The 26,224-nt window shown below is 34.2% G+C and overlaps 3 protein-coding genes across 17 annotated transcripts in view; all 3 read right to left on the reverse strand.

The window, feature by feature from the left end:
- LOC145333813 (ethanolaminephosphotransferase 1-like) overlaps nt 1–26,224 on the reverse strand; it is a 394,249-nt gene that overhangs the window by 63,556 nt on the left and 304,469 nt on the right. For all 15 annotated transcript variants that reach the window (XR_013884620.1, XR_013884623.1, XR_013884617.1 and 12 more), the window contains exons 2-3: nt 9,291–9,339; nt 8,407–8,501 (exon numbers count right to left, since the gene is read on the reverse strand). Coding sequence is in view for 2 of the 15 variants with exons in the window: in XM_080179112.1 (XP_080035238.1) it covers nt 8,407–8,501; nt 9,291–9,318 (123 nt within the window). In the remaining 13 variants the exon portion in view is untranslated. The remainder of the gene's footprint in view (nt 1–8,406; nt 8,502–9,290; nt 9,340–26,224) is intronic.
- Nucleotides 9,341–26,224, reverse strand: part of LOC145333860 (proteasomal ATPase-associated factor 1-like) — a 321,357-nt gene continuing 304,473 nt past the window's right edge. The window contains exons 14-16 of the mRNA XM_080179122.1: nt 25,199–25,282; nt 11,677–11,740; nt 9,341–10,533 (exon numbers count right to left, since the gene is read on the reverse strand). Of these exons, the coding sequence (XP_080035248.1) occupies nt 10,491–10,533; nt 11,677–11,740; nt 25,199–25,282 (191 nt within the window). The 3' untranslated portion in view covers nt 9,341–10,490. The remainder of the gene's footprint in view (nt 10,534–11,676; nt 11,741–25,198; nt 25,283–26,224) is intronic.
- On the reverse strand, nt 16,675–24,345 carry LOC145333869 (uncharacterized). The gene is made up of 8 exons (XM_080179134.1): nt 24,036–24,345; nt 21,417–21,554; nt 20,731–20,874; nt 20,079–20,174; nt 19,106–19,197; nt 18,249–18,320; nt 17,468–17,527; nt 16,675–16,707 (listed from the first exon to the last, which is right to left on the reverse strand). Exons 1-7 carry the CDS (start codon nt 24,063–24,065, stop codon nt 17,482–17,484), a joined length of 618 nt encoding a protein of 205 aa, XP_080035260.1. The 5' UTR covers nt 24,066–24,345; the 3' UTR covers nt 16,675–16,707; nt 17,468–17,481.

Here is a 26,224-nt window from a genome sequence, read left to right on the forward strand (position 1 = left end):
GAAGCTAAAAAATAATCTTGTTTTTCTGTACTTTCTATCTTTTTCTAGGCGAATTCTTTGTATATGAGGAGTACTATGATGTTATTTATTTAAGTTTAAAAATTGTGTTTATTTAAGATGTATACCTACCTACCTACTAAACAGAAAGTACAAAAAAAATGCAATTTCTTTCCTAGATAAATTGTAAAGCTTTTTATATTTATATGAGATCTGATTTTTAACCAACAGGCTCAATATTACTCAAATAAGCCATGAAGTTTTCTCTAATAGAATTGTGCAACATTTAAATTTTCAATTTAATACAATATAAAAATTCATAGGTCATGTAGGCATTTAAGTTTAAAGCTGTATTTACTTAAGATGTATACAGTACAAAAAATGCAACTTCCATAAACCACAACAACAAAGCTAAAAATTTATTTTTGATGTTAGTACAGTTTGTACTATGAGTGTTACTTAATCTAAACAGAAAAAGAGAAGGTTCATAACAAAAGTAATCATGTAATGATGTAGTTAAAATGAATTAACATTTGTCCATTCAAATAGATTTCATCACTGCATTTCTATCCTAGTTAAAGACTATAGATAGAAAAGTACAATTTATAAGCTGTACAAATCCATAAAATAAACCTAGTTTGATTTGAATTTTGCATGATGACAAGCCAATAAAAGGGTTCCCTCAAAAGAAACCTTAAGTGGAAAAGGAAGGTTCAAAGGCAAATAAACCTTACATAAACCTTAAGAAGTAGGAAATAAATGGTTAGGAGGAATAGGAAAAGCATTCTGGAATTTTTTTTGCATATATATAAAGTTGTTTAAAATTGAAAAAAAAAATATTTACACCAAAGTTATATGACATTAAATCAATATTACTAAATCCCCAGATGTGATAAAAAAAAACTACCTTATTAGATTAAAAAGTTTGGTGAATCTTAGCTTGACCAATCAAATCCTTAACAAAGCTTTCTTCTTTACAAGTTAAAGCCAATCAATAGCAGAAGGAGCTTAAAAATTTATGGATGGAAGAATCATTTTTTTTTAAACTTACAATTAGCAATCACAGCATGAAGATAAACTACACTTTTGGATTAATACCTAGCCGCAGAGATTATTTCCAACTTTTATACTAGCAAGTTAGAAGCCAAATAGTTTTTAATCAGACTAAACCCTGTTTCTGTAGAGTTGATGGAATGATGTTAAGATATTTGTGCATAAGAAGATAAGATTTGAATTGGCAATGAAAAGATGAAAGAAAGCCATGAGTATCCTCCCAAAATATGCCTTGTTATCTTGGTCATGGATAGAGAGGCAAATATTCAGAGATTGCCAATGTTAAAATGAAAGAAACTATTAATAAACTTACATTATGGGTATATCTTTTATAATCAAAGTCCTAGACATAGAGTTAAACATAATTTTTTAAAAATTATAAAAATGTATGGGTATTGTAGCCTTAAATATAACTTAAAAAGTTAAAATTGTGATCACTTGTGGATAGGGAGATACCATGAGAAAATAAAAAATAGAAAGATGAAAAAGGCCATGAGATTTCTTAAAATAAATGCCTGGTTTTTACAGTCACGGATAGGGAGATGAATTTTGGGAAATTTGAAAGAAAAAATCAGAGTCATAAAAAGTCAAGAAATATTTACAACTTCTACTATATATATTAACTAGCGGCTTCACCCCTAGCCTCTAGGGGCTTTGCCCCAAGAGGTTTGATCAACCTAATTTTTCGTATTTTAGATTTAAAAAGAAAAAGTAAAAAACAAATTTTTTGGGGGGGTATTTTTCATTTTTTGGGGGGGTTGGGGGTGTCCCACCTCCCAAGAAAACAGCTTAAAACCATCACAGGACCAGTAGGTATATTCCCTGAAGAGTAGAGCCCAATCGGTTCAGTGGTTACTGAGATCTTAAGCTTCAGACGGACAGACATCGTTCTACTTTGTATTATAGATGGAAAGGGGGGCGAATCTTGAGAAATTTGCATTGAAATTAAGAAATAAAGCCATTAGGTACCAGAAAACAATATTTTACTTGTTCCCATATTTATGGCCTATCAAAGCCTTCTTTGGCTGGCGGAAGTGTTGGTAGAAAAGTGAATTAATGACTGAATGAGAATAACCAGGAAAGAGTTTTTTTTTCTGAAAAAAAATATATGCTTAACACCAGGAAGGGAGGGGACATTGGGCTGTTTATTACACTAGTTCCAAAAATTTTTAATTTCATGGCAACTTTACGGACATGTTTTTGAATTTTGATTGGTTGGTTCATTAAGTTGAGTGTCAATACACACTTAAATTTTGTTTTCAATAGGTAAGTAATATATGATGAAAAAATTTCCGTAATACCTATCTTGTCACTCATGTTCTTATTTAAATTATAGATTATCTATATCTGTCTTTCAATATGCATGTGTATTATGTATATTAAAACATGCAGAAGTTCTACTAGAAAAATACAACAAAAAACTGCATAAATATTTTATAATCTACTCATGTAGTGCATATTCTCTTCTTTTATTTGTATTTCAAAATAAAAGAATTCAATATGATTCTACCATGGATTATTATAGATAAAATTTCAGATATCTTCCTTAAATCTTAAAAAAAGTACATTTATTAAAGAAAAACTTTTTTTGCCGTAAAATTCTCCTACATAGAAAGTTTTTAGACAAAATATAGTGGGCTTTTCAAGAAGCGTTAAAAATAAGCAAAGACCTAACATAATAAGTACAACATAAATTTTTAATAAACGGGGCAATATATATTCCCCTTCAAAATGTCAAAATTTAAATTCTATGTTAAAGAATACGAAATAAAATTTGTGTATAAAGGCTATATTCTTGGTAATAGAAAATTTCTACCATATTACATGCTAGGAGTTAGGTTTCACCTGCCATAACCCCCCCCCCCCCCCCCATCCTTCCCTCATCCCTTTCATTCTTTACTTGAAAAAATGTGCAAGGTTGATCTACATTTTTCTATGATATTTTAAAGGAAATAAGAAATGCATAAGAACATAGGTAGAATATGAAAACCTTGCAAGTACATAATGTAGGACCTTAGATATACTAACATATTTTGGAAAGATATATTTCTCTTTCGTCAATTTAAATTAGAAAATTATGAAACTTCTAATGTCGTATACCTTTAGATAAAGCATTTGATGAATTTCTAAAAATTACCTAGGTTCATTGTATCAAAAATGTTTTGATATCATGAGGCCTTTTTAAACAGTCACATAATAATTTATAGCTATCAAAGGTGGGATAATTTTCTCCTGGATATAGAAATCTTTTAAATAATCTTAAATATGTTATTTTTAAGGAACCTTTGCAAATTCTAATTACAACTGTATTATATAATTATATCATTTTATTGGTTTTCAATAAATCTGTTTTAAAATTGATAAATTGAAATTCTACCGATTTCTAAAAGATCCTAGTTTACAAAGAACGACCTTCGATTTGTATGAATTAAAGACTATTAATGCAAAGGCCAACTCAAACTCAGAATACAAGTTATAATGCATTGAAGGAGATGTCTTTAACAGAACATAATTTTGATTTCTAGGATTGCTTGAATAATTTGCAATAAGCAAAAGCTCTTCTACTATAATATATTACTAGCGGCTACGCCCCTAGAGGCCTCTAGTGGCCTTTAAATGTTTTTTTTTTATTTTAAATATCTAATTTGAAAAATAACTTGTCTATGTTTCAATTGTTAAATTCATGCGTCTACGCAGCGCGACTATGCTAGCGACACTATGCGGCGGAAATATTTAATATTTTTGATTTTATTGTGATTTCTCTTGGGAGGGTGGTGGTACCCTACCCCAAAATAGTTATAAACCTTCCCGGGACCTATGAGAAGCTACCCTGTTACGGAGAACCCGATCGGTTCAGCGGTTAGCGAGATCCTTCGGTACAGACACACAGATACACAGACAAACAAACATCCTGTTACTTTAGTATAAGGATTACAATATTAGTCGTCTTACTCTTGAGAGATACTGACTTCTACGAACTGTATTCTTCATTGAAGCTTAATCTCTTTTAATTCTAGAATGAAACTTCATGCATACAGATGAATGGCATAGTTATACATAATAGTTCACTTTAAAAATAGATCTATATTCTTGGGTTATGCCTTTCTCTGATTTACTACTTGAGTTTGTTCCAGGAAAAGAGTTCAAAGAGAAAGGGTGGGTGTGACACTTCTTGAAACCAAAACTAAGTCAAAGGAACTTAAATATAAAAGAGTTTCAGCACTGAAATTTGGAATGGCAGTAGCTTTTAAGAGGTAAAATGTGAAGAAATAATGACGGAACCGCCGATCTCGCCAAGAACTGCCATCTTCTGCCGATTTTTTTTTTCCTTTTTGTCGCTAATTCAGACAATTTGGAATCATTTAAGGAATAATTGTAAATTGTTAAGAGGAAAATGAACACAAAATGGTAAAATTCTAAAAAGCACGAAGATAAACTTTCTTTACAAATAAATAGGAGATTAACTTCCTAGTTGCTATACCACTTGAAGTATAAGTAGTTCTCTATTGTATAAACTCTGATTAAATAATACTCTTGTTAGTATTCATTATGTATAATATGCATAATTATTACAGAATACAGAAGTACATTAATAAATCTAAGATTCAAATACTTGACCTATTATTTCTTGCTATCTGTGAATTTTATATAGATATTACTCTTTCTTTCCCAACTCATTTTATAATTTTTACTTGATTTTTCTTTAAATGTTAGGTATTAACTATGCAGGTGTAAAAAAACTGTTTTTATTTTCATTCTTTTAAGTAATCATTTATTATCAAGTTACATATATCCCACATAAATGATTTTCGATCATTAATGCTATATTATACCTACAGGTAGTTAAACAAAATATAGAGATAATTGATGAAATAAGTTACCCCTTTCAATAAATGTCGTTTTTTTTAAATTCTGTAAACCAGAAAAGTTAATGAAAAATAAACATAAAGGCACAAAACGCCTTGCTTATGCCCAAAGATGAAGGCTTAAGGAAGATTAACAACAATAGATTTAATTTTGTAAAGTCATATTGTAATACTGTTCATTAAATTGATAATTTTTCTAGATTTGCATAAAGTTAAGATGGTTCAATAAATAATAAAAATCACAAGGGATATAACATGACAAGGCTTATATAGGTTGTTATCTCACTGTGATATGATTGGATAAGGTAACTGTAGAAACTACTTATTTAAAGTGTGTTAAAGTTTTGGCAAGTCAAGAGCACTACACTTCACTGTAGGATGAAAGGGATTATGTGTCACAAAAATATTAACATAATATGTTTCAAATCAATTGCAATTAAGATTGGAAATCGTTAAAGATGTTTTTTAAATCTGTTAATTAGACATCAATGGATGGGGTCTAATTTTCAGCAATATTAGCAAAAAAATTCGCACCTGAATTAATCCAAAATTAAACTGAAAAAAACTTCAAACTTGTGTAAATTAAGATTTTATGCTCGGATTAATTAGAAATCTTAATCAATTGTGAATTATACTTTGTCTATCATTGGACTTTCCGAAAAGAATGTTAAGAATCTGAAACCTATTTTAAAAAGTTCCTTGAATTGGCAGGAAGTTTTATATTGTACCTCAAATTGTTTAGGCTATTCCTATTCGAATTAGGTAACATTAAACATTAGAATCCACCCACTTCTTTATTACAGTACACAATTGATATGTGTGTAGAGTACTTTAAAATAGGTATTACCAAAATATCATGCTGCTCGCTTTAACTTTTTAATCCAACTTTTACTAAGGTTGACCAACTTTTATTATGGATTTGACCAAAATGTTTAGCCCTGAAAAGAGGGAGCATTCGGAGAACAAGAGATATATTTGTTTTAATTCTTTTAAAAAGCAGTATCCTATTATAAAAAGTAGTATGTAGAGGTTTTTTGTGTCTGTAGCTTAAGATTACGATAACTACTGAACCGATTGAGTTCCCTATTTAAGGTAAGCTTCACATAAGTCATGGGATTGTAATTTTGGATTTAATCCCTAGGATGGTATTAGGCTTTTTTTTTGTGTCCCAATCCTACCTTTTTATTACAGCGCCCCTAGATGCTAGGGGCCCAGCCGCTAGTAATAATAAAAAGGACTTTATAAAATCATGTTCTTTTACTAGATTTCATGGGAAGTTTAACCCTTTTTTATTATGAACACCTACACTTTAGAAAAAATTCTAAATTTCAGTATACTGTACTGTTATGTAAATATAACTTTCCGATCCGAATTTTATTGCAAATGCAACCCTGTAATTTACCTACCACTTTATCCTAAGAAAAATTTAAAAGTTTGTTGATATACTTGTAACTTATTTGAACTTAAGAAGAGGTCTAATAAAGTTTCAATTATACCTATGTAACACTTCTCTGTAATTTACTTGAAATACAAGTTTTCCTGTTACACCAGGCGATATAATGGCTATAAACCCCGCATTTTTGGGCAGCTTACTGACAGAAAGGATTTACAAAATTTAAAAAGTATGCGTAAAATATTTGTGAAAGGTACACTTTTCAAGATACAAGTACAGGTATTCTGGAAAATAAATTTACAAGGAATTAGTTAGTCATGAATATGTTTGGCTATTGTCACCTGGTCAAGATGATAGAAGAGTAACATATTTGATATTGAAGTGCCTTAGTGAAAGTACCGCAGAAAACAGTAAGTTGATAAAAATACAAAAGGCTGTGCCTATTAAACGGTTTAGGCATTCCCCCTTTATTGACATTCATGTAATGGACCTTTTAAACATTCAAAATAAAATTTTGCATAGAAAACCTTACCTTAAAAGTAAGCAAATAAAAGATTGTTTGCAAAAAAAATTTAGGTACTTTGAAAAATCTCAAAAATTCATAAGCATATTCTTTCATGCTAAACACAAACATATGTAAATATAAGAAGAATACACTATAATTGAAGTTGTATTTATATACGTAATAGATGTTCTTCAAAATATTGTTCCCTTACTCTAAATCTTACTATTTATATAAAATGCTCATAATTTTATTTACCTACATCTTAAAGGCTCATTATATGCAAGGATGCCATTAACTATTAATATTATTTCATATAGTTGCTTCGCCCAAAGCATCTAGGAACGTGAGAGGAAGGTCAGATAAATGGCCAAAAACCACCAAGATATTCATGAAGCTTCCCTGAAAAGTGCAACCAATGCCGACCATCATTTTCGGTGATTTTTTAATTTAGACAAAAAACCTTACTACTTTATCAAATAGGATTGCTATGGACAAGTTTACACTTGTTAATTCATACATTTATATTTAATGTCTATCATAACTTTATATGTGAAGGTATTTATTTAACATACTTTTATCTTTTTAAATTGGCTGAATAGGACATTTCAATGGTGTGTATATCATCCTTTTAGTGTCTGGATATTGCATCAAAGAATGTATGTTCATATATTCACACTCTCAAGTTCTTAATGTTTAATCTTTCTTTTTCATACCTAGTGAATTTTGTATGAAACTAAAAAGAATCCTTTTATTTTGCCTTGTGTGTGTTTTGTATAATTGATTTTTCATAAGAAGAGAAGTGTCATTCTGGTCTATGTCTATAGGCTTTATCTTTGGACTGAGAGGATAGGTTATTAAAGATAAAATCATTCTTATATGATGATTTTCCCAAGTTTTAAGATATTTTGGATAGGACTCCAGGTTCAGGAGCTCCAGGCCTCCAGGTGGTCTCTGTACAGGTAAAAATGGAAAAAAAATTTTTTAAAAGAGTTAGAGGTCAACTTATAAAACAAAATATGCATCTTTTTGATTGTTATTCACATATTTGAAGAAAAAACATGCATATTTTGTTTCATAAGTTGACCTCTTCCTTTTCAATAAATTTTTTTTTTCATTTTTACCTGTACAGAGACCACCTGGAGGCCTGGAGCTCCAGAACCTGGAGGCCTATCCAAAAAATCTTATAACTTGGGAAAATTCATCATATAAGAATGATTTTATCTTTTATAACCTATCCTCTCAGTCCAAAGATAAAGACTATATACCAGGTTTACACAAATGTGTCAGAACTTCCCCCCCCCCCCCTTATTGATTGAAACGAACTTAATGAAATTCTATAAAAAGTCCCCAAGTTATTAAGCAAACGAAAAAGAAAACATAATTATAAAACTTTGGGGATTAGTGTAATAAACAGCCCAATGTTCCGTCCCTCTCGGAGCCCGTATTTGCTGCAATTAATGTAGTTTTGAGCTAACCAAAGCTTTAAAATGTCATAATATATTGAATAAAAGGCCGTTGTTTCTTTACATCTAGATCGTTAGTGCAGAGAGTAATTTTGAAAAAAAAACTGCGATACTTGTAACAAGAATTACCTGATTCCAGAACGGGTGCATAACATATTGACTGAGCGGACTTGTGTCTTTGCAACTGTATTTATATGTATCAAAACCAGCTAATATTTTGGCACCTATAAAATAATTTTTTTTATCTATAATACAAAGTAGAACGATGTTTGTTTGTCTGTCTGTTTGTTTGTAGCGAAGGATCTCGCTAACCGATGAACCGATCGGGTTCTCCTTTACAGGGTAGCTTCTCATAGGTCCCGGGGAGGTTTAAAATTATTTTCTTGGGGGGGGGGGTGGGACCCCCCCTAAAAATGAAAAATACCCTCCTTTTTCTTTTTTTTTCTTTTTAAAACTAAAATTAAAATAAGGGGGTCAACTAACTAAAAAGCCGCTAGTTGATTTAAAAAGGATGACAACATACATAAGTAGCGAAATAAAAAAAAGGATTGATAAACAAACTGGCAAACTTGAAATTCATATATATATGTATTTTGTTGTAAAAAGTTTATTATTTACCTACCTAGATAATAACCTTAAATCTAATTAAAAGGTCGAAAAAACTGAGCCATAAAAAATCTTCAAATGAACATAATTATCTATATCAAAGTAGAACGATGTTTGATTGTCTGTCTGTTTGTTTGTAGCGAAGGATCTCGCTAACCGCTGAACCGATCGGGTTCTCCTTTACAGGGTAGTTTCTCATAGGTCCCGGGAAGGTTTATAACTAATTTCTTTTTAAAACTGAAATTAAAATAGTGGGGGGAGATTCCCCCCCCCCTCCAAGAAAAAAAATCCCCCCCAAAGAAAAATTTATTTTCTCCATTTTTCTTTTAAATCTAAAGTACGAAAAATTGGTTTCATCAACCCTCTTGGGGCGAAGCCGCTAGTAATCTTATAAAACTATAACTTACCTAAGTATTCGTAGTGTAAACCCACCATTTTAAAAGTATAATTTCATCAGTCTGAAATTAATAAAAGATACATAAATATTTATAAATATTATCTAACTATCCAGATTGTTATACTTTTACAGTCAAAAACACATGCTGTACCAATTAAAAGATATTTTTTTTCACCAAGTATTTTGTTTCATATTTTATAGTTCTGCTGAATCATATTCCTTTTACCTCATGTTTTTTTTTTCAATTTCGCATAAATAATCAATAAATATTCAACAAATACTTAATACATTTTACCTTGTAATATAATAATAAAAAAATCTCCGAACATATGTATAAAGTGGTAGCTCTTCATATGAGTTTACATAATATAAATCTTATCATTTATCACATAGAATTTTGGTATATATACTGAATAAATAGGTACTACATAGTTATATAAATGTGATGAAACATTTTTTTTGAGCCAAAGAGAATTTAGTAATTGGAATTATTTAGAAATGTAAAATGGATTCTCAAAAATCTCGACTGTATATACTTTTCATCTAAAATCACACACCAGGATTGGTTTTTCATTTTTCAAAATGGTAACAAAACTACAGTACAATATCATAAAAATAATACAGTGGGATGCTTTTAAGGTGACTCATATTTCTCGTATCGATGTCCCTTTCGTCTTTCTGGTGGGAGCTGGGTGAGAGAAAAACTCTAAGTTCTTAAGAGTTTTTTCTTTGTTATGGCAATAACATTCTATCAAAGATTGGTCTACTATGTAGCCCCCCCTGGTGACTTGCCAAAGTCAAAACTTGTTTTTAGTGTTCGGTAACTCCTTAAAAGCAACCCACTGTACTTCAGCAAAGGAAAAATTGTCAGTGGGATATTTTCTGGATAAAAAAAGCTCTTAACTAATTCTCTAAAGTTAAAAGTTATTAGTACCTATGTAAGTATTGTTTTAGTGTAAACATAAAACTGTATGTAATTCTTAACAGTTATTGTTTACCAATGAAAAAGTTGCATATTATTATTTTAAAAGTTTCAGATTTTCCAAGAATCTTACAGTTAAACGGAATAAAGGAGGTAAAACGTTATTAAATATGATCTGAACCCTACAGCACGTGACTGTAACCAAATAAAAAAGACATTAGAACCAGATTTCTTAGTATTGACATCTCCAATAAATTTCACGTTTCACTGCCCATTTTCTCAGATACATTACAGAAGGTTGACAACTTTATACTTCCTAACAACTCCGTCTCTGTAAATAGAATGAGATTAGAATTATGTAATGGTAATACGGCGTGGCTTTAAACAAAAAGCAATAGCAAATGAAAAAATGTCATCTTACCTAGGGATATAAAGGAATAAGACAATGGCCGATACATTGATGTACACCCCAAAGGATTAACCACAAAATTATTCCTTCTGTAGGCTTCAATAAGTGGGTGAAACGTTTGGACACTCAACTTTATGAACCAACCAATCAAAATTCAATTATAGTCACCAAACTTGTTGAGCCAACGTTAAGAAAACGTCATTATAAAACTTTGGGGACTAGTGTAAGTAACAGTCCAATGTCCCCTCCCTCCCCGTAACTTTTCAATTCTGATTAGGAAACGATATTTTTATTTATCACCCACCAACTACTCTAACTTAAATTTTAGATATCTTATTGAACAGACACGTCCAAATATTTTAGTAATAGTTGTTTTGCTGTTTAATTTCCACAGAACAGTCAAGAAAACAGTGAGATAAGAAAAAATAGCAAGGCGCACTTTAATTTATGAAAGATAAAATATTTTGTATAAAAATAATCTATTTAATATGAAGGTTAAAATTCCTGTTTATTTATATTTGCAAGAAAGTTCAGAGATAACGAATTTTTTACCTCGTTCTTATCAGGATATACAAAAATGTTCGACGTACTTAACATTATTCAAGCGATGCTTTTCAATAATTATGGCCTAGACGAGTACGGAAGCAAACTTACATTTTTCAATTAAAAGGAATTTCAGTATTGCCTGATCGTTCGTTGGAATCTTTGACTTGTTATATGGAGGATTTATTAAATCATGTTAAAAGCTACGCTTTGATTCTTTAATGTAAGCTACGATTTTATGAATGTAGACAACCTTGTTTCATACAAAGTCAGTAACAAAAAGTACGTACTCGTGAAAATGGGAAAAAAAAACAGTTTTAAAGGGAGGGAGGAGATATTGGGATGTTTATTGCACTAGTCCCTAAAATTGTATAATGAAGTTATATTATTTGTTGGCTTGATAACTTTAGGGACTTTTAATGAATTTGGAATTCCAAACGTTTCTAATAGTAAATATTTGGGCGTTCTCCTCTTGGAAATTTATTTTTCAATTTTGAAAATTTGAGTAATAATTTTGTATACCTAGATCCAGTATAAATATATTCGTCATCTCTTGTTATTCCTGTTATCCTTTCATAATCTGGACCTAAAACAATTAAGAACGTTAAATTAATCATGTAGGTATTTAAAGCACTGGCTTATCAGAAGTGGATTCTTAAGAAAAAAATTAGGGTCGCTGCATCGCTCCTCACCAAATTTGTTCAGGTTAAAATCCTCCAAAATCACATAAAAAATCTACAAAAACTAAATAAAATCTTTTGTTAATACCTACCTATCCCTTCTATGATTTTATTTAATTTTTGTAGATTTTTTATGTGATTTTTGGAGGATATTTAAAAAACAATTTTGGTGAGGCAACGATCCTATTTTTCTTAAGAATCCACCGCAGATCTTTTTTACCAGAAACGTTTTCATTTTCGCTGTATAATAGGTAGGTATAAGGCAAGTTTTTAATTTAATCTTTCCCCTTTACTATCATAGAAAGTAGTATTAATCAATTTCATCCCTTTTCTATTAACATGTTTTTATCAGGAAAAAAGGGGACAAGACAACAGCCAATAAATTGATGTACAATGTACATCCTGTGGTAATCAACACCCAAGTTTATGTATCCCTATCCCTGTTCACATTCCTATACTTCTCTGGCTGAGTCAGACCTCCACTTGTAACCGCCACCATACTCCATCCTGCTGTGTTGAGGGCCAGTTGATTGTTGCAGGCCAAAGAGTGAATACGCTTCCTCCCGTCTGCATTCGGTTAGATACAAGCCTATATGTCTAGGCTGGCGGTATCTATATTTCCCACGTGTTCAAGTACGTCGTTTCTTACCTAACTAAGAAACAGGACGTCCAAGCCTTTGATTGATATCATATTAAATCTATCCTATAATAATAATCCCATTAATCTGCCTATTTCTAACCAGTTTTAATTGTTTAATAAATGTGTATTTTTTAGAAATACTTTGTTAGATTATTGATTATTAAATTGTATCGGAGCTACTCTATACTCGTATTCCAGTCTGTCTGTACATCCCCTCATACGTCATTTTGGCGCAGTCTTGTCTACCACTCATTTTTTGAGGGGGGAAGGTTTAGATAATTAGCGTACAGACAAAATTAAATTGTAAAGTAGCTTCGATTGCAAAGTGAAATTAATATTTTCCTGATAACTAAGTTTATTCACGGAAACGGTTTACAGTAACAATTTGTTACAGAATATTTATAATAATTATTTCGTGGCAAACTGCCAAATAAAGATAAAAAGGAACCCGCCTTTTATTTTCACACTAGTATTTAATTTCACACATTTCCATATTTTCTCCTTAAAACAGGAAGAAAGGGATATTCCCAAGTTCTTAAAAAGTTTCGTGGTAGACAAATCAGTGTTAACGAACACTACACTCCAGCACCATGACCGATAAGAAAGGTGAAACTGATAAAACCAAACCGCCGCCTCCGCCGGCTCCGGCCGTCTCTGGTACCTCGCAGCAGCAGCAGCAGCAGCAGGCTGACCCGCTTTCCCCTGAAAAAATCAAAGATCTCATATCGGAAGCGTTAAATGATAAGTTAAACGAATATTCGTCCCATTATAGAGATTTAATAAAACAAGAATCCGAGATTATGCAGCTCGAATTAGAAACAAAATGGGCAGGGTTTAAGGACACAGAATCACATCGCAGATTATTAGCCGACACCGACATTTTAGATCTAAAACGCAGAGTATCAAAACTCCCAGCGGACGGAAATCTTGGCCCATTGTTTGCGGAAAAAACGTTAAACGAAAGTCTTAACATGACTCATTTTAACACCATAGGTGATGATTCAATTAATGCCACTTTTTATGACCGGATATCGGTCCAGCAAAAGATAAACGTGGTTGAATGGGTCGCCAAGGATAGGATGACAGCCCCAGGTTGTATGGCCTATTCAATTGTAGGCTTTATAGGTCCGGCGGATAATGACAATTGGATGAATGTAAGAGAAACTTCTCTAACTGAATATGAAAAAACCTTGCTAGAAAGGATTCCCTTTATCCCTGATAGGATTAAGTCGTTAGAACCCCTCCGTAGACCTACAAGGTCTGCACCCAATGTAGCAACAAGACCCTCTACAAGAAATACGCCAAACACAGGCACAGCCGCAACGGCAACAACTAGCGCCGCCGACGATGACTTTATTAAAGAATGCTTTATTAAGGGACAAAAATGGGATTCCGATTTTGCGAGGGATGCCCCAAGGTGGGACGGTAGGGCTGACTTTGATAACTTCTTTTCTAATATGTGGAGGGTTGCAAAGACATACAGAATCTGTGACCCAATTCTTTTTAAGGATATTTTATACCAGCGAATTTATGACTCTAGAGGGGAACGATTAGGAGACTTAATTACGCCTGAAAGAAATCAGGCCTTATCTGCTTTAAGTTATTACCTGATGATTAGGAGGCTGGTCACTCCTTTCTCGGATCCAGAAGTAGCCTCTCAGTACTTCTACAACCTAAAACAGGAGACTAATCAACCCCTTGACACCTATTTTGAAAACAAACTTAGGGTGTTCAAACTCATGAATCCTGGCCTCATACCTAAAAAGAAGTGGAAAGAATTCTATCTTAACGTTAGCAAAAATCTGCTGTATACCAACCTTGCCATAGACATGGCCAATTATGTTGAGAGTATGCAATTTTTGGACGATTACAACGCTTACTTAAATAAACTTATTAATCTCGGACAGAGATACGTTAACTGGGATGGGTCTGGCCATATTAGCAAGGAAAACCTTTCGGCTTGCTATTCTCAAGCCATGGAAATGTTCCTACCTAAAAATTCTGCGGAAACGAAAAAACAACCCATAATCAGTATTATCGAAGATAATATCCCCACTAACACGGCAATGTATAAGGAAAACTTAACCGAAGAACCTGACGAGGTTCCTTCTTGGGTAGACCATGAGGATGATCCTATTGCTTGGGATCAAATCGAGGGCGTTATAGGAGCCTTTAATGGGAGGAGTAAAAATATTAAATGCTGGCATTGTAATATCCCTGGCCATGTAGTGCAGAATTGCAACAAAAAGAAAGCTGGGGAGCCCCCAAATCCTGAGTCCCACTTTGGTAAAACACGGAGTAAATTCACGCCTAGAAAAGCTCCAAGTAATAGTAATAAAATACCTGAGCAGTATGCGCGTAAAACTATCAACCAAATGGATCAGGAAGCCAGCGAAGAATCTGAAATAGATAAATATGTACAAGCGATTGTTAAAAATCACGTCCACTAAATGTAAAAGTGGATTTACGCGATATTAATTGTCCCTATCCCAGAAAATAAAAATTTGCTGAATGAGTTTCATATTTTGATATGAAAGATAAACAAAATATCCCATGCCAAGCTAAGCTTGCAAATTCCTTAATATCAAATATCCCTTGCCAAGCAATGCTTTGGCGCGAAAAAATAAAACAAATTATTGTTATTAAGTCTGACTAAGCAACACAAAATAAACTCCTCCCCCCTCCTTTCCCTATCCAAATGTAGCTGATACAGGAAATTGGGGGAAATAGGGAAGTAACCTGAGGAGCATTTCACATGCACTTAATATTTCCATTTTTAAAAATCTAATAGTCTTTATCAAGAAGCTAATAAGTGAATACCTATTTTCTATTTAGTAATATTTATTTTTAATATCGCATGACCTATCTAAAATGTAAATATCGTATATTCTGAATGTATATATAGTAGAACCTAAAACATTCTAGTTCAACTTTTAACCGCTAGGGGAACTTAAGCGAATTATCTGTATATAAACAATGATTTTTGAGTTGAACCCTCAGTATCAATTTTATCTGAGAGTTGCTCACTCTTAGCCTCTGATTTTTGTAGCTGAAATATCTCAGCAATTATGTATAATAACTTATCCATATGGATAAATATTATTGCATTTTGTACAGTGACAATAATAGAACTATATTTAATTTATTATGTATCCGAAAGATGTCGCCTAGAATGCTACCGCGGTCCGTATAAGTAAATGATAAGATTAAGTAGGGGGGGGTCTATGGAAAATCTGTATAAATACAAGCAAATTTTCAAATCTAATTCAGTTGTCCTTCAGTTCTTTGTTGTTATCATTTACTCATTTTTGAGCTGCAACCAAGCAGCATTTAAAAATTAAAATCCTTAATCACTTAAGATGTGATTAATAAAATCTTAAAACATTTTGATTAAATTATTTTCCGCTAGGATTACTAGCAGAATGAAATAAAGTTAGTTCTATTAGCTTCCGCTAGGATTACCAGTGGAATAAAAAGTCTATATAAAAGTGAATGCACATTATTAATCGAGGCCAGTTACTATCAAAGCAGTTACTACAAACCACATCCTATTTTTTTAAGCTGATTTCAGCATTAATTATACTCTAGTAAATATATATAAGCTTGTCCTACCCCATAGGTGGAAAAATTAAGTATAAATACTAACAATATCAGAATATTAAACCAGTCATCATTGACCCTCTTTATTATATTAACCATATCTAATAATTTTTGAGCTATAATTTAGCGCTAACCTTAAATTATTTGTATCGTGAATCAGATACTGACTAATGACACTATATTTTGTATAAATACAGATGTAAGTCAAAAAATAAGTCAGTCTGTTTTTAATGTCTTGTTAGTTGCAAGCTGAACACTTATTTTTAAGCTACTTTGTAGCCCTTCAATCTTTTAAAACTTTTTAGTTCAGTTTTATTCCGATAGGTTTCTATCATATATCCAAGTATATAAATAAGGACCCGTATAAAAATTAAGTAGTTTCTTTAGAACTATTAACATTCTCATGCTTATTGAGACATTTCTGGAGCTGAAAAGCGCTTGATAAAAAACTTAATGAAACCCAGAAAGCTATACAAAATTATTTTAACAATTAACCATATTGTTAAAACATTTCATTATTTAAAAAATTTCGACAGACAACTATACCTGGAACACAGGAAGTCTCTGTGTGAGGATTACCATCGTCTAACCGCTGAGGTAGGGATCTTGGAAAATATGCATCTTAGGCTTCGACTAAAAATATAATTTATTTTATAATGCCTATCTGTGCAAAACTAAAAGTTCTTAATCCCGTGGGGGGGGAATTCCTGCAACACGCTTTAGTGGATACAGGAAACAACTTTAGGTCCCTTATTTCTAGAGAAATCTTAGATGATAACAAAATCACATTCACCCCCGCCAATCTTAGCGCTCTGTCTGTAGATTTAAAACCAGTAAATATCATAGGACATGTAAGTTTAAAATTCAGCTTTGATGGGTCAGAGAAAATATTCGAAGAAACGTTTTACATCCCTGAAACGACGTCTAAAATTATAAATCTAGGATATGAATTTCTCAAAGTTAATCGAATTAATTTATTACTAGATAAGTTCTCCTTTGAGCTCCCCACTGGCGAGCAAATCCCCATAGAAAATTCAACAATTAATATAGTTGAAGAAAGTAAAAACATACCCTTAATTCCTACAAATAATGTTCATACGGAACAAAACTCCCTTATCCCGGGAATAAATTGGAGTAACCAGGGGGGTACTGGGACATTAAAACAAAATAAAACATGCGTAAAATTAGCAAAGAAAACAACATTCTTGCCGGGGGGGAATACAACGGTGATAACAATTCCTATTCATCAGAAAAATAGGAAGCTGTATATATCCCCAAATAATTCTAAAATGACAAGCCATAACGGCTTAATGCTTATGGAGGGTATTTATAATGTAAATGAGAAGGGAGAATGTTGGGTAAATTTTGTTAATTTAGCAGGAAAAAATATTACCTTATTGGATAACGTTAAAGTTGGATATTGCTTTGAATTCGAATCAGATTCCCCAAATTCCTGCAATAAAAGTATTAATCAAATAAATGAATTATCAGGAACTACACTTCTTAAAAGAATTAAATTCATTAAAGAAAAATTAGATTTAGAAAATAGTGATCTTATCAAAAATAACCCAGGGATGAAGGAAAAGGTAGTAAAATTATGCCTTGATCATTTTGATATATTTTCGGCTGACGATGCCGATATCGGTAACTGTGATCTTTTACAGTATAAAATAGACTTGATCCCCGGGGCTAAACCTATTAAGGCTAGAAACATTCAGTTAAACCCATTATACGAAGCCAAATTAAAAGAACAAATTGAAAATTGGCTAAGGGGGGGCGTCATTGAGGAGGGCTACAGCGAGTGGTCCTCCCCAATCTTTGCGGTAAAGAAAAAACCGACGGCTGGGGGGGAAGGCAAGCTTAGGTTCGTTATCGATTTTCGTGCGCTTAATAGTGTAACACGAAAAATTAATTGGCCCCTTCCCCTGATTTCTAGTAATTTAGAAAAATTAGGCACTGGTAATGTATTTACCACCCTCGACTTGACTAGCGCATTCCATGCGCTAGCCATTTCGAAGGAAAGTAAACACTTGACCGCGTTCACAGCCCTTAACAGGCAGTATCTTTTCAAGAAACTGCCGTTTGGACTGTGTAACGCGCCAAGTGTTTTCTGCCACTTGATGGACAAAGTCCTAACCCTTATCCCTGGCTTATATGAATTTATAATATCTTACCTTGATGATCTTATTATATTCTCAAAGAATGTTGAGGAACATCTGAAACATCTCAGAAAACTCTTCGGAGTCCTAAAAATAGCAAAACTTAAGTTAAATCTAGCCAAATGTAAATTTTTCACATCCGAATGTACATATTTAGGTCATATAGTCAGTTCCCAAGGACTTAAAATGAACCCCGAATATTTAGAACAAATTAAAAATTGGAGCAGGCCCAGGACAGGCAAGGAACTCCAGCGTTTCCTGGGCTTCTCCAATTATTATAGGGCCTATTTCCCATCCTATGCAAAAAATTCTTGTACCCTAGATGAACACAGAAACGATAAAATTATCGAATGGACCAATTCCCTATCAAAAGATTGGGAAAATTTCATAAATATGTTCTCAAATTCTATAAGTAAAGGCTATCCCCAGTGGGATAACCCTAACCCCTTTATAGTAGACGTAGATTTCTCTACGAGTTATTTCGCTGGAATTCTCAGCCAAAACCAGGGGGGGGAAGAAAGAATTATTGGAATATGCTCCAAAAAATGTAACGGGGCAGAGAAAAATTATCCAAGTTATAAAGGCGAATTAGCATGTCTAGTATTTGTTCTTAAAACCTTTCTGCATTATTTAAGATTCAGAAACTTTATTGTGCGTACAGATTCGATTTCCTTAGTTCATTACAAAAAATGGCAAAAAGGAACAATAAATGGTGTAACTTTGAGATGGATTTTCTTCATCCAAAGTTTTGACTTTACAGTAATTCATCGAAAGGGTAGGGACCATTGCAATGCCGACAATCTATCTAGAGGGCAATTTTTATGCAAAGAACATAAGGAAACCGATTGTGAAAAATGTACTAGCTCATTTACCTTGGATCCTTATGAACAGGATTGCCCATACCAAGACCAGATTTTTGAGTTACATTCGGCTTCTGAAGTCGGTGTGAACAATGTTTGGCAATCTGAAACACAAAAAGATCAAGTATTATCTGAAATTCGTAGGTGGATATTCGAAAAAAAGAAGTTGTCGAGTTTTGAAAAAGCTGAACTAACCGGCCGGAAAGAGGTCCTTTTTAAATTAATAGAACATTTATACGTTATGGAAGGACTTCTAATATTTAGACAACCTCTTAGCAATGGAACATTCATTGAAAGACCCGTCGTACCCATTGGATTATATAATAAAGTTTTTGAATTGGCACATAATAATAGTATAGGTCACAAGGGGGTTAACGAAACAACACGCAAGATAAATGAAAGATTCTTCCTTATAGGAATTAATAAGTTTGTCGAATCACGCATCAAAAATTGTATTACCTGCCTAAGAAAAATAGGGCAGGTACCTAAACACAAGCAACCTATCACCCATTCAGCCATTAGTCACGAGATTTTTGGCCAGGTGTCCGTAGACCTTATCGGTCCTTTAACCCCTAACTATTTTCAAGGACAACATGTCCGTTACATATTTATCCTTGTTGACCTATTCTCTAGGTACATTATCGCTCACCCCATCAAGGACGCCACCGTGGAAAGCACGGTGAAGGTCATCCTTGAACAGGTGGTACCCATCTACGGCTTATTTCGGTCATTGAGAAGTGACAGGGGAACAAATTTTACTGGGGAAGTTTTCAAAAAAGTTATGGAGGAACTAGGTATCGAAACTAAACTTATTCCCCCAAGAAACCCTAATAGTAACCCATGTGAAAGGCATAATCAAAGCATTTATGCAGGTCTAAGATCCGATGACCGATTCGAAAGTAAAGACTGGGCAAGAAAATTAGCTTTGACCACTTTTGTAATTAACTCTAGTACGTCTAGAAGAACGGGGTATACGCCATATTACCTTATGTTCGGCAGACAACCAACTCTCAATCTCGATTTCTTTTCTCCAATCTTGCAGAAAAGGCAGGACATTGACTGCAGGTCTTACTTGAACTACCTAAAAAATTTGGAAGAAATTATTGCACAGGTTTCCAAAAAATCTACGATCTATTTAGAGTTTCAAAATAAATCTAGGAAGGCTTCATCTCCCCTTTTCGTTAACGACGTGGTCTTTGCATTTTTTAACCTAGTCAAGATAGGGGTCAGTAAAAAATTGCAATCTTTCTATGGGGGTCCTTTTATTGTAACAAAAAAATTCTCAGAGGCCCTTTTTGAGATCAGTCCCTTTGGATCAAATCCAATAAAAACTAACCAAGTTGTTAGTAGAGATAAAATACGGAAAATAGATTCTAAAATAGAATTATTAGGGGAAACACTTTCCTTTAACGTCTTTCCTATTGAGGAAATCGTCCCGTCTGAGGAAATAACCTTAACAATAGATAATACCGGGCAAACCGAAATAAACGATAATAAAGGTATGGAAAATGACGATTTTACCTACCTAGATAACGATGGTGACGATTTTATAGAAGGAAACCCTGAAACTAGTCAGGATTTACCCCAGGGGGAGGTGGATTGTGATGGGGGAGGGGATATAATGGAAAAAAACTCACCATTTGAGTCACAGCCCAAAGACCAAGAACCCCCTGGCGCAGATCGGTCATCCGGTCCCCAAATTCACGTCGAAAATAGTTTCTTGGAAGAAACCGTCCCGTCCGAGGCTTCTTTCTTCGCACAAAGACCCAAACAATCCAGCCCTGAAAAGGTTATTAACGTTAACAAACAAAGCATAGTACCCAAGTATATATTAGAAGAAGAAAGAAAAACTAGGTCACAAGGGGGGGATAACCGCATACATGTCCAAATCGGACTGCATAACCCAATTAAAAGGAAGAAATAAAATGTATATAAATGTATTATATAAAACCAAGGTGGCAAATGTATATAGCTTAATCTACGTATGTATAATAACGAAAATAAACAAAAAAAAAAAAAAAATATATGTTAAAACTAACTAATTAACATATTTCAGAGAAAAACGAGAAGCATAAAAATAAAATGCAGCATCATTTGGCAAAGGCACCAGGAGCTCGAGGTAAATTTATTTTGGGATTCTTGGGGCTTTTTATTATTTTGGCAAAATCAAATGCGTCCGAAATAATACAAATAGATGCGACTCAATGTGTAGCAAACGAAAATCCGCGTTTGAAAATCTCTGAATGCGCTGCGTTTCTTAATATTACTAATATTTAACAAAAACAATTTCACCTGCTGCAAAAGGTTGAAAGAAAAATTATACCTGGAATTCGTTGCCACCTCCGAACCAGTACTCATTACTGGTATTGTGGCAGATATAGCCACATACACCTCGCTGCTCCAGCACTTGTAGAGATACCGAACCTCGTAACTTATGAAGACTGTTACACCATGTCCAAAACTAAAATATTTAACTTTGAAGGGAAATCAGTCTCAGTGTATGAACACCAGATGTCATACACGCGTTTCCTGGTAAACGGGACACTTACTTACCCCAACAACATCCTTAACGGCATCGACCCCGCCTGCGAGGGGAACGGCGTAAACATTAACGGCATTTTTATCCCTGGGACATTTGAGGAAAAACAAATAGGGGTCCAGGCTGAGCCTGTTGAATTATTACAAACAAAAGCGGGCTGTTACCTGGGCAGTCACTGGGTGGGAAACAATTGTTTAGATCACAATCTGAGAATAGGCTACGATAGAATTATCTCAGATGATAAAACTGATAGCGCACAAAAATTCACTTCTCCTTGGCGAACGGTAGACATCTTTAATATTTCATTGTTTACATTTGAAGGAGAACAGGGTGCCCAAAAATATCTAGTGATCGATCCCCAAATTACTCTAGCACTAGAACTTAAAGATAAAAAACATTTTGAAAGTCTAATTCCCGAATTATTTTATTACAAAACTAATATTGATAACTTAATGGTATGGTTCACAAATTCTATAAAACCATATTTCCCACTCTTAAACGCTAAAGAAAAAGATGATATGTTACCACTAGAGATTTTCTATTCCTACCAACAATATAACAAATTAATTGTCCCCGAAACTCGCTGTTTACAGAACCATTTTCTGTCTAAAAGCAGTATTCAGACTCATCGTAAAAAACTAGTTAGGGCGCTCGGTGAGCTGGATTTAGTAATACAGTGCGACAGTCTTAAAATCAATGTTTCTTTGGGAGAAAATTTACCCTGTTTTGTGGATCATTTTTCGGTTTCAATCAATAATAAGACTATGGGAATATCACCATTTTCACGCAGATTGGTTAATACCACCCATTTAACCCCGACTAAATGTGCCGAAAATCCAATTTTCTTACATTTGTACCAAGGAAAATTCCTTGGTAATCAAGGGCAGGGTATGCAAATACTAAATGTAAATCAATATCTTATGGATAAACCGATTAGCTTATTTCTATATCATTCTTGGCAAAGCCTAGAAAAAACTAATTTCTCAGAAAGTGCCGAGGAATTATACCTCAGCCAACTTGCCGCAGACTCCAATAATTTTGAAGTAAAAATAACTGACTCCTGGTTTATTCAAACGTATCATAAGGTGGTTGATTTTCTATCCAGTACTTGGTATCATATAGTGCTTGTAGTAGCAGCCATCCTTACAGGAATAGGGTCGTTATTATGCGTCGCTTTTATTATTTACATATTAGCCTGCACCAAAATTCACGCGTACAAAGAAGGAGGTACGAGTGAAACACACGAATTGCGGGATTTTACAAATAATGGGGAAAACTAATCCCCTCAAAAACGGACGACCTGTATCAAGCATATATACCTATAAGATTGTCGTCCCTAAAGGTCGTCTTTGTAAAAATATTTCCTTATTCGGTATAAGGAATTAATGACCCTTAATTTTAAGTTTATTATTTTTGTTTTAGGATATCCCAGGCGGAATTTTTCAAGGGGTTTTCACCACTCCCATGGGGCCGGTCACTCTTCATACCGTCGAGAATATGAAGAGGCACCTTTTTACAATGAAGAGGACTATTACTATGACAGCAATCATGGCTATCCCCAGGGCGGCCCTGAGGAAGCCTACTATGAACCTGATGAAAACAGGTATCAGCCGCGTGTAAAACCGCCGCGCAACCCTGAAAACCTCAGTGAACTGCAATGTGTCTCAAAATCAATCCACGTTTACCGCACCGCGAGAAAAGATGTTCCAAAGGAACTCCTAGACTTGCAAGAAAAATTGCGGCAGGCTAAAAACTTAGAAGCCAACGAATATTCCGATAAAGCCAGGCCTAGAACCAGGCCTCTAATGGAACAAAATAGGGGAGGGGAACCGCAAAAAAATCGGGTGGAATCGCCACCAAAACGTAGTGCCTCACCTGAATTGGAGGTAGTCGCCGTAAAATCTGCCCCAAAAGCGGTAGAAAAACGTCCGCCAACACCAACAGGCAGCGGCGGCCCAGTAGCCAAAAAGGCTAAGGTGGAAATTCAACCGCCTCCATTACCCCCTAAAAAGAAAGAGACATTAGCAGAAAGCAAAAGTGAGCCTAAGGCTTTTTGGGTGACCGCTGAGGAATGGAAAAAAGTCCTATCCTCCACTGTAAAAGAAGCAATGGAGGAAGCTCTTCTCCCCTTCCAGAGAAGTCTGGAAACTAAAATTGCTAGCAATGCTTCATTTGTTGAGAAAGCATATATACAACATGGCAAGCGCCTTATTGAAATTTCCGCAGAATTACTGCGGAACCGCAAAACTTTGCGCGACAAAATTCGCACCGTCTCTGAGGACTCGACCGTTGAGTTAAAATCACGAATGACCACGGTTATTGAGGCCACTAGTCGACTGTTGGACCAAAACTCTGACAGGGTAATTAAATATATTAATACTCGTTGTAATGTAATGAATGTACCTGGGCAGAATGTGGCAACCATAGAGGCATCTCTTCCCGCTGGGGACGTACCCCGGCCAGATGATGATGGAGTTGAGCTGATCTCCCATTATGGCGGTTCTGAGTGCTCTGATGAGTACAGGCCCACCGATAGAGAAGGCAATCCAGAGGTCCTGGATCCTGCAGAGGAAAACAGTGACACAGAGCTCGATGCTCAAATCAGTGAGCTCTTTCCATCTGGAATTGATCTGCCTGTTAATCCGCAGGCTGGCGCTGCCTCTGAAGATCCAGTAGCCACGGCTCCCTGTGAGGGCATGTTAGCCCTCCAGAATGCTGTTGCGCCAGAGCCTCCAGCAGCTCCAGAAAATCCTACTCCCGCTGAACCCAATCCTGTGGATATCGTAGAGAGGGCTATGGCCGCAATCGAAGAACCTGCGAGTACCACATCAACCCGCAGAAGCCGGCGTGCAGGTCAACTGTGAGGGAATATTTCATATTCCCTCAGAGGGGGCAAGTGTGGTAATCAACACCCAAGTTTATGTATCCCTATCCCTGTTCACATTCCTATACTTCTCTGGCTGAGTCAGACCTCCACTTGTAACCGCCACCATACTCCATCCTGCTGTGTTGAGGGCCAGTTGATTGTTGCAGGCCAAAGAGTGAATACGCTTCCTCCCGTCTGCATTCGGTTAGATACAAGCCTATATGTCTAGGCTGGCGGTATCTATATTTCCCACGTGTTCAAGTACGTCGTTTCTTACCTAACTAAGAAACAGGACGTCCAAGCCTTTGATTGATATCATATTAAATCTATCCTATAATAATAATCCCATTAATCTGCCTATTTCTAACCAGTTTTAATTGTTTAATAAATGTGTATTTTTTAGAAATACTTTGTTAGATTATTGATTATTAAATTGTATCGGAGCTACTCTATACTCGTATTCCAGTCTGTCTGTACATCCCCTCATACGTCAATCCCCAATCATGATACAAAAAACTCCACTCCTGTAGATTACAATAAGTTGTTGAAATGTTTGAACACTCAACTTAATGAACCAACCGATAAAAATTCAATTAAAGTCTTCAAAGTTATTAAGCCAACGAATAATAAAACATTGAAAAGTTTTGGGGAATAATGCACGGTGTAATATATAGCCAAATGTCCCATCGTATTTTAATACCTGACAAAACAATTTGATGGGAGGATCTAGTATTATACAAAGTACATGTTCCATCCTGCCTACCACAAAGAATCTTTCCTTCTCCTAAATATAAAAATTTCATAGATAGGTAAATCATCTTTAATACAATATATATAAAGAAGTAAGCGTTTTTTGTCTGTCCCGAAGGATCTCGCGAACCGCTGAACTGATATTGTTCTCCTTTACAGTGAAGCTTCTTATAGGTCATGGATAGGTTTTAAACTATTTTTGAGGAGGGTGTCTTCAACCCCCTCCCTCCCCCCCAAAAAAAAAATTTCCCTCCTATGAAAATCAAATTTAAAATAGGATGAGCTCGACTTTTCCCCTTCCTACCTTAAGTGCCCATAGAGGCTTCTAGGGGCGTAGCCTCTAGTACAATATAAAGTAGGAAAACGTAGTTATGGAGTACAAATGTTATTATATACTATTGTGTAGACATAAGCAAGTTTATGTAATTTTATGAAGCAGGTCTAATAGACGGACACAAACTTCAAAGACATAAAATCCTCATTATGACAATAGAGTTAAAGATCAGAGTAGATGAAAAAAAGATACATTCTATGGCTTTAATAAATGGAAACTAAGATAAAGCGTAGAAAAGAGTAAAATCAACCAGGTATTGTTTTATGATCTTTAAACCATTTTAACCCCAGAACTGTTCTTTTTAGTAAAATACTTCTCTTCTTTAATGTGATCTCTTTTGTATATTGGTGTAAGATTACATGTTTGTACCTATAGAATATTAGAATATTGATTTTATTCAAAAGATTCAATAATGTTTAAGTGGATGCTAGAGGGGGCAGATTTTAGAAGGAATTTATGTACACTCAAATATTGGAACAGGTAAATAGGATGCAAATTGAAACTGTTACTTTAAAATTGGTCAAAGGTTAGGTATTTCAAATTACAATCAGTAATTTTGTGTGTCAAAATAAATCTAATCTAATCTGAAATATAATATTTACAGCAAAGCTTATCTACACGTATCCGTTAGTAAGTCGTATC

The sequence above is a fragment of the Acartia tonsa genome, chromosome 2, assembly GCF_053477335.1.
Source record: "Acartia tonsa isolate MP-2025a chromosome 2, ASM5347733v1, whole genome shotgun sequence".
Lineage (NCBI taxonomy): Eukaryota > Metazoa > Arthropoda > Copepoda > Calanoida > Acartiidae > Acartia > Acartia tonsa.